The sequence below is a fragment of the Tupaia chinensis genome, unplaced genomic scaffold (genome assembly GCF_000334495.1).
Source record: "Tupaia chinensis unplaced genomic scaffold, TupChi_1.0 Scaffold148073_1, whole genome shotgun sequence".
In the NCBI taxonomy this organism is placed as follows: Eukaryota; Metazoa; Chordata; class Mammalia; order Scandentia; family Tupaiidae; genus Tupaia; species Tupaia belangeri.
Genome location: NW_006207923.1, coordinates 47679 through 57298, shown reverse-complemented (window position 1 = coordinate 57298; position 9620 = coordinate 47679). Strand labels below are relative to the sequence as shown.

General features: G+C 41.6%; 1 protein-coding gene across 3 annotated transcripts in view; it reads left to right on the top strand.

Moving 5' to 3' along the window:
* Positions 1-9620, top strand: part of BTK (Bruton tyrosine kinase) — a 44968-nt gene that overhangs the window by 23523 nt on the left and 11825 nt on the right. For 2 of the 3 annotated variants that reach the window (XM_027768950.1, XM_027768951.1), the window contains exons 7-11: positions 5760-5864; positions 6024-6152; positions 6470-6537; positions 8764-8951; positions 9537-9599. In XM_027768950.1, coding sequence (XP_027624751.1) covers positions 5760-5864; positions 6024-6152; positions 6470-6537; positions 8764-8951; positions 9537-9599 — 553 coding nt within the window. The remainder of the gene's footprint in view (positions 1-5759; positions 5865-6023; positions 6153-6469; positions 6538-8763; positions 8952-9536; positions 9600-9620) is intronic. The other variant, XM_006170151.3, reaches the window with a different exon arrangement.

Below are 9620 nucleotides of genomic sequence, written 5' to 3'. Positions count from 1 at the left end.
GCATGAGTTTTAGCCCCCGGGGTCGGGGACTCGAACCGCGGTTGACTACGCGGGAGTCCAGCGACATAGCCATTACGCTAACTGCTGGTCCCCAGGCTCTTTAAGTTCTTTACATACATCATTTCACTTATTTTACATATAAGATAGGAATATATTTTATACATATATAAATGTATACATATAATATACATATTATATATTTTATATATATATAATTTACATTTAATCACTATACATCTTTACAGTGTACAACACGGTTTTTCCCAGCATGAATATAGTGCATATCAGTCAAGACAAAGACATTACCATATACATCAGCAGCAGCAAATAACTCTTCATTTTTGTATCAATTAAATGTATTGTTTTTTCCCTGTTCCCCTACCTCCACTCCTCCCTCATTACCCACCTCCTATTACCCTCCTTAACTATCTCTATATCTATGGTTGCCCTCCCTGATATTATACCTTCTAATCTTTCCGTTTCAGTTTCTGCTATAGAGAGCAGACATTTGGTATATAGAGCAGGGACATACAAAGTCTGTCTTTCATAGGCTGACTTGCTTCACTTAGCACTGTCTTCCATACTCGTCCACTTTGTAACAAATGTGAGGGTCTCATTGTTTTTTATGGTTGAGTAGTATTCCATAGAGTACATATGCCACATTTTTTTCAATACAATCATCTATTTTTGGACATTTGGGTTGATTCCATGTCCTAAAAATTGTAAATAATGCCGCAATAGGCATGGATGTGCAAGTGTCTTTCTGACTGAGGGTTTTCCTATCCTACTAACTTATTCTTCATGTTAACTATATGAGGCTGTTATTTTCAGCTTCTCCATTTTACAGCTAAGAAAACTGAGGTATACAGAGGTTAAGTAAGTTGTCCAAAGGCACTCAGTTTGTAAGTGGCAGGGTCAGGCTTTGAACTCATAATCCGTGCTCTGAACCAATATGCTGTTTCCAAGCCAGAGAAATATTTGCAGAGATTGAGATAGGAACAGGAGCTCCAGAGGGCATATATACTACTTGGTTCTTGTCACAGTGTGTCATACAGTGCTTTGTACACAAGGGGTCAATAAATAGTTGTGTTATTTTTCCACAGAAGTAAATACCACCAATTTGGGCTCTACATAGATGGTGGTGAGGATTCAGTCTGGAAATAGAGGAAAGTGAGGCAGACTAGCTGAGGTAAAACAAAGAAGAAATTATTCTCTACATTTGAAATACTAACTTCAAAACCAGTCATAGTTTAGTGCAACAAATTTTGAGTACCAACTTTATTCAGTGTATGTGTAATAACCAAGGATAAGAATATCCAGTTTGTGAGCTTAATTTATTAACTCAGATGTTAACCTTACTGTGTTGACAATTCACTGCTACTGAAGTTTATTAGCTATGTAAAATTACAGCAGGATAAAAATAAATCCGAAACAAATAAACATAAATGCCACCACTTCAGCTGTATCATTAGTGTAGGTCAATTGTGTGGCTAAGTGCATTTTTGCCTTCTTTTCACGTATATTCCACAGAACGTGTTTTTACAGTTATTCCACCTTCATATGTATTTAGTCAAACATGCCTGGGTTTACAAAAGAAGTTGAAAAGTAGTAGTCTTCCAATAAAACACCGTAATTGCTGGGAGATTTAGGTGCAAACCCTGACAATCCCAGTATGAACCTAGGTGCTGGGAATGCTAATAGTGAGCTACTCCAAAAGCCATAACATCCCATTCTATTGTCATCTGACTCTTGGGTAAAATTCACCAATTGGAAATCACGAATATGAAAAGGGGAGCTCATCAAATTACTGCTTACCAGGGGCTGGACAGTGGTGCAGTGGTAAAATACAACATTCTGCAAGGCTGACCCACATGGGAAGGTCCTGGATTTGCATCTAGAGACTACCTTAAGTATGTTGGGTACACTATTGCCCATCATCTGGGGCTGGCTGAATCTGGGGGTGGTGGTGGATGGTGGCATCAAGACCTTGTGGGACCAGCAGATAGCATAATGGCTATGTCGCTGGACTCCCATGTAGTCGACCACAGTTTGAGTCCCGGACCTGGTGGCTTAAACTCACACTGGGTGCGTGTGCATGGGTGCCCAAGATCCTGAGAGGAGAACGAAGGAGAAGGGATTGAAGCATGGCCATCCCCCCTGGGGGGTGATTTCTGTCTCTCTGTCTCTCTCTGTCTTTCTGGCGAGCACACGCGCCCTATGGCAAAAAATTTCTCAAAAAAAAGAAAAAAGACCCTGTTGGGGGTGTCTCTCTCTCCCTTTCTCCCTTTCTTTCAATATTTCTCAGGGAAGATATAAATGAATAAATTTAAAATACTGGTTATCTCTACAGGGGCAATGATGGAGTCTTCTGAGGTACTAGATGTGAGTGGGGGCTAAACCACTATGGACAAACGTGGCTCACTGTACACCTTAGGTCTGTGCACTTTATTATTAATTTATACTTCAGTTTTAAAAGTAAGGCCTCAGGTACCTCATAGCCAGCTGCCATATTTTCTCTATGGCAGTTTCCATGCAAAGGTTGTGTCACTGAGGACGTAGCCACGGACTCTCTCTTCCACTTCCTTATAAGTGGCATCAGGCATTTCTACGCTACAGCATCACTTTAAAAAGTTTGTGGAAAATGGATTAAAAGTATGAGTTCATTTTGGTGCAATCCATGTGTTCTTTTTTCATAGTATGCATTTTCCATGAACTTTCTAAAGATCTCTCATATTTGCCTACACTCATTCTTGAATCTTTTCTTGATCAAGCTCAACAGAGACGATCCTACTTGCAACTTTGAAAATAAGCAATGAGGGGGCCAGTGGGTGGTGTGGTGGTTAAGGTGCTGGACTCCCATATGCCAACTTTGGTTCAAGTTCTGAACCTGGTGGCTTACTTTCTCATTTTCTCTCTGTCTCTCTCTGGTTAGTGCACATTTCCTGTAGCAAGTTAAAGAATAATAAGAATAAGAAATAAAATTAAATAAATAATTCTTTTAAAAAATAAGTAATGACCTAACCTCACCAAAATGAATGAAAGAATGGCATTGGCACAACTCCAGTGACCAATATGGGGAGGAACAATTTGTGCATGCCTGAAACAGAATTTTATACCTTATGTAGATAAATATGGAGAGAAGAGACCAGCTCATCAAGTACTTGGAGAATATGTACTAACCATTAGTGCTCCCAGACAGGGCTAGCCCTGTGCATTAATGAAGCAAGCAGTCTCCCCTAGCTCTCCCACTTAGGCACCCTGCTTTTGTAACTCTCTCCTAAGTAGCTGGAAATACCAGTTTTGGATGAGCCAACAAAGGATGTGATGTCATCTTCATGGGACCTCTTGAAAGGCAGACATTATTTGGGAATGTAGGGAAGATTCTTAATGTGTGTGCTAGGGGCAGGCAGGGCAGGGGGGTTTATTTCCCCTCACTAGCCTATTAGCATAGCTTAGTTTTCAGAGTGGCTAGTTGGAGATTAAGTATTCTTGGCTTGTTTCCTGGTGCCCAAACCTGCAGAAGGCACAGAAGACCCCCAAGGGTCTTCAAATCCCTGGGTGAAGGAAGTGGCATGGGGAAAGGGACAGAGGGTAGAGGTGACAGGAACAATCGGCCCTGGCAAGCAATGGCATTGCTCAGAATTACCAGTGCCTGATAATGACAAAAGGCAGACAGATTTCTGCCTGGTTTTATTATTGTTTTAAAATTCTCTACAGACAACGAGCTACTAACAGCCTGTATTTTATCTGAACAGCTCCCACCACCCTGCCTTTGATACAATGGTGAAAAGGAATGCTGAAAAAGTGGGAGTGAGGGTGGGCAGCAGAGAGTGGTTAGAAGCCTTCAAACCTTACTGAGAAAAGTATCAAGATGGCACTTCTTTTATTTATTTATTTAGTTAGTTTCTAGAGATATTTTTTGCTATAGGGTGCGTGTGCTCACTGGAGAGACAGAGACAGAAAGTGAGAAATCGTCTCTTAGGAGGGATGACTATGCCACAATCCCTTCTCCTCCATTTTCCTCTTGGGATTTTGGGCATGCACAAACATATACCTGGCATGAGTTTTAAGCTGCCGGGTCCAGGACTCAAACTACGGTTGGCCATGTGGGAGTCCAGTCACATAACTATTATACTATCTACTGGTCCTGGTACTTATTTTAAAAGATAGCACTTTGGGGGCCAGCCCATGGCTTAATGGTTACATGAACTGGATCCCACATGACTAATGCATAGTTTGGGTCTCAGGCTCAGCGGCTTGAGAACTACCCCAAGTGTGTGTGTACATACCCCAAATTCCAAAAATAGAAAGAAATGGAGAAGGGATTGCCATGTTACCATTCCCTATGGGGGGGATGCTTTCTCACTTTCTCTCTCTTCCTTTCTCTCTATAGAGTGAGCACAGATGCTCTCTGGCACATTAAAAAAAAATAGCGCTTTTATTCATTTGCCTATAAAATGTACCTGGCCACAAGAAACTTCTAGGCCTCCCCTAAAGCTTAAATGCATGGAGTGTGCCTAGCAAACTCTTAAGGACTTGAGTTGTTTTCTACAGTGGAAGATTTTTGTTCATTTGTTTTCTAAAGTTATGTGGGATTCTTCCTTGCAATAAATGCTAAAATGTGTATCTTCCCAAATGCACATGTTCTAAGACCAGCCTGGGTCTTTCTAATGCCAGTTGCTCAATTGTCTTTGCTTCTTTTAGTTATCTGATACCATGATCCCTGGATGACTTTTCTAATTGACTTCATGTTAAGGTTCTTGAGATGCCACAGTTTTATAAACAGTAACATTAATTCCATCATCTGCAAACCACTCTATGCTTTGCACATTACTTTGAATTCTGGGAGATATTTTGAGCCTCACAACCCTGTGAGGAAAATAAAGCTGCTATGTTTATCTCCAGCAACGAACTCAGCCCGCCTCAGTGGAGCTAGGAAGATTGGAACCATGCCTGTTCTAGAGGCAGAATCACCTTCATTTGTCTTTGAGGTCAGCTCTGTTGACTATTCTATGAACATGGAGAGCCTAATGGGGAAACTCTCATTAAAGCAAATGTCCCTGAACGATCACCCAGGAAACTAAGAAATTAGTATATTCAAAGCTAGAATGGGGGGCTGGACTGTGGCACAGCAGCAGAATGTGATGCTCTGCAAGGCTGACCTAAGTGGGAGGTTCTGAGGCTTGAGTCTGGAGACCTCCCAGAGTATACTAGACACATACTTGCCCATGATCCAGGGCTGGCTGAAGAAGTTAGGAGCACATCAGTCAAGACCCTGTTTGGGGGACCAGCAGTTGACATAACGGCTATGTCGCTGGACTCCCATGTAGTCAACTGTGGTCTGAGTCCGAGACCTGGTGGCTTAAACTCACACCAGGCGCGTATGCGTGCATGCCCAAGATCCCGAGAGGAGAATGGAGGAGAAGGGATTGCAGTGTGGCCATCCCCCCGGGGGATGATTTCTCGCTTTCTGTCTCTCTGCCTCTCTCTGTCTTTCAGGGAGTGCACACGCCCTATAGCAAAAACCTCTCCCCCCCCCCAAAAAAAAGACCCTGTTGGGGATGCTGTTACTCTGTCTCTCTCATAGAAGAATAAGTGAATAAAGTTTAACATAAAATGAAAGTTGGAGTAAGAGTCTGGCTTGGACATTTAATTTCCCTTGTCTGGGAAACAGCATTATAATGAATACCTGCCTAACAGAAAGATTGTAATAGCTACTGGGAAAACATAGATAACACACTTCTGTTCTTGGGCTCTAGAGCCATCAGATATTCTTATCATGTTGGTTGGAGATACTCATCATGACAGACCACTGAAGAGAATTCACGGGAACTGTCTGGGACCTGGGCATACAGGCAGATCATGTGAGCCAACTGGTCTTGTGGTCTGCTTTCCATCCGGGTGGCTGGGGAGGGGCCAGTTGTTTGAAATTCACCCCTATGCTCAGTCAAGGAGTAAAACATGCAAATGATGGATTCTCCTGCATGTCAGGTGTGATCTCTCTTTCTTCTCTCCTGCTATAGTGATCCGGTACAACAGTGATCTAGTACAGAAATACCACCCTTGCTTCTGGATCGATGGACAGTATCTCTGCTGCTCTCAAACAGCCAAAAATGCTATGGGATGCCAAATTTTGGAGAACAGAAATGGAAGTAAGAGATCTGACCAATTTAATGTCTTTCTTCTTTGACTCTACTTCCACTGCCCCCAAGGGATTGTCCAGCTCAGGGACACAGTATAAGGTTGTACGTTTTGGCCATTGCACAGAGGCCTGGGAGAGGGGATTAGTGAGGGATGAAGTCTAGCTGGCAATCTGCTCTCCAAGCACTATGACCTACAGAGTTGTATCTACTCAGCCTTCTAACTTCCCTAAAGGCACTGTGTACAATAGCAAAGTCCCTGACCAGATCTGACTCTGAACCCTTCTCTCTAATATAGCCTATATCATCACTCACTTCTTGTTTTTCAGGCTTAAAACCTGGGAGTTCTCATCGAAAGACAAAAAAGCCTCTTCCCCCTACACCTGAGGAGGACCAGGTATACAGGAAAATGGAAATGTACAGTCAACTCCTGAAAACACATCAGAGTCTTAGAGTTCCCCTGAGACTTGGCAATGTTAATTGTTATTCTTGCTGAGACAGGGGATTTGGGCTTCTAATGAGGTCTTCCGCTTCAATGGAAAGATAGAGGGTTATTAGGTAGTGCTTGGCAACTATTTAATCCAATCACCTATTTAAAACAAAGCCTGATATTTTTCTTTATTTTTACGTTTTTTACATTTTAAAAATTTACATTTAATCACTGTGCATCTTTACAGTGTACAAAATGTTTTTTTCTCAACATGGGTGTAGTGCATATCAATCAAGTCAACATATTATCATATACATTATCATTAACAGATAATTTTTCATTCACATTTCTGTTATGCTAAGTGAAGCGAGTCAGACTGTGAAAGAGAAACATTGTATATCCCTGTTCAATATATACCAAATATCTACATTCTATGGCAAACACTGAAAGATGGAAAGGTATACTAGCAGGGGGGTGACTGCAGATACCAGAGATAGTATAGGAGGGAGGGGTAACAGGAGGGAGGAGATGGGGGCAAAGTCTGATTTTTTAATGACAAATATTTTCAAACATACAGTAAAATTGAAAGCATTTAACATTGAACACCCACATACCCACACCTAGATTCTACCACTAACATTTTACTTTAAAACTGCTTGATTTTTTGGTACCTTCTTGTGATCTAGAAAACTCTTTCTCATATAGAAGAGGCTTTCAAAAAGTTCATGGAAAATGCCTATTGTGAAAACATAATGCATGCATTTCAAAGATTTTTTTGTACTAAAATAAACTCATATTTTAATTCCTATTTCCATGAACATATTGAAGTTCCCTGTATTGTAAGTTGGAGAGGTATAATTATTTTTTATTATTTTACAAAGAAGGAAACTGAGGTTTATGTACTAGTTTAGTTCCAAGCAGTTTTCTTGACCTTGGCTGTACATGGTTTTTGTTTGGGAAGCTTTAGAAATATTGATGCCTAGGTCAGCCTGGTAGTCTAGTGGTAAGGGAGCCAGGTCCTATATGACTTACTGCAGTTCAAATCCCATCCCTGGAGGCTTGAAGAACGTGCTGGGTTGTTGGAGACCACCCTACGTGATGATAGCCCAGATCTTCTGGAAAACAACTTGAGTGACTGGCACACTGGGTCCTTAGGCACAGGAGACTGCAAACAGTAACTCCTGTAACCCATTTCCCAGAGAAGCAAGCCAAGTATCACCAGGTTAATGTGTCCTGTGTCCTACATAACAGCTTCTGCACACTAGCTTTTGTGTTTCTAAGTAAATCTTTTTTTTTCCTTATCAGTCTTGTAACCTTGCATGCAGAACCAGAACTTTTAACACACCAACCTTAGCTTTCAGCATATATCAGCAGCTCATGAAAATGTATTTTATAAACAGACAAAAAGTTTAGCAAATTTTTCCAGTACAGAACAGAAAAATCTTATTAATAGATCTAGCCCAATAAACAACTTGAGTGACTTGGTGGTTTCCAATACTGGGTATGTGTTCATGCATGCCCCAAATCCTGACAGGGCGAAGAAATGGAGGAGGAGGAGGGATTGTGGTGTGACTATGCACTTTGGGGGTTGCTTTCTCCCTCTCTGTCACTCTCTGGCAAGCATACATACTCTCTGGAAATTAAAACAAAAACAAAAACAGACTGATGTCTGTGTCCCACTCACAGAGATTTTGGCATTGCTGGCCTGTGGAAAACTTCCTGGGCATCAGGACTGTTTGAGCAGTCTCTAAGTAATCTTCATATACATGCCAGGTTGAGAATCCCTGCAATGGTGCTTAAAAAGGGTTGTTGAGAGGCCGGCAGGTGGCGTGGTGGTTAAGGGTGCTGGACTCCCAAATGGCCAACCATGGTTTGAGTCCTAGACCTAGGAGCTTGCTTTCTCAGTTTCTCTCTCTCTCTCTCTCTCTCTCTCTCTCTCTCTCTCTCTCTCTCACACACACACACACACACACACACACACACACACACTGTCCCTCTCTGGTCAAATGAAAATAAATAAACCAATTTTAAAAATTTTAAATGGTTGTTGAAAGAATACTAAATAACCCTTTTATTATGCCCAGTTGAGGTTGGAATGGTGGTTAGTAAACCAGAGAATTGAGAGAGATAAGGAGAGTCCTTGAGATCTAGCCTTCTTGTCCTCCAACACGTTTTTTTCTTCAAACTACACAGATCTTGAAAAAACCACTGCCCCCTGAGCCTACAGCAGCACCTGTCGCCACAAGTGAGCTGAAAAAGGTTGTAGCCCTTTATGATTACATGCCAATGAATGCAAATGATCTACAGCTGCGGAAGGGTGATGAGTATTTTATCCTGGAGGAGAGCAACTTACCATGGTGGAGAGCCCGAGATAAAAATGGGTAAGTGCACACTAGTCCTCCCAAGTCGTGTGCCAACCCACCCCACACATGTGCCAATGCTGCAGTATACCTTCCCCTGCTCGCTCAGTATCCTGATCAAAGATTGTTCTTTCCACATTAAAGTGATATTACTATGCTTTCCGTCCAACTATTGGTATCTTCAGAAAGTTCATGGAAGATACATATTATAAAACACTATGCATGGATTTCAAAAAAATTTTCACACCAAAATAAACTTATATTTTAATTTCATTTTTTTCCACCAAATCTTTGGAGTCCTCTTGTACTTCCCAGTGTACAGCTTTACATGTGGGCTCTGCCACCTCTCTGAGCCTCTACTGTCATGTACATATAACCCAAGCTGTGTGTGCAGAAGCTCCACACTTCACTGGCCTAACTGTGTATCAGAGATATGGTCCACTTTGAGAGGAGTATGGTGAATACACACACACACACACACACACACACACACACATATATATATATGTACACATACATTTGAAATTGGTTCTGAGCTGAGGGTGTGAGCATATGACTCTGTCTCTGGGAGGTGCTGGATGATATACCACATTGTCTCCTCTACAGGCAAGAAGGCTACATTCCTAGTAACTATGTCACTGAAGCGGAAGACTCCATAGAAATGTATGAGTGAGTATGCTTACATTCACA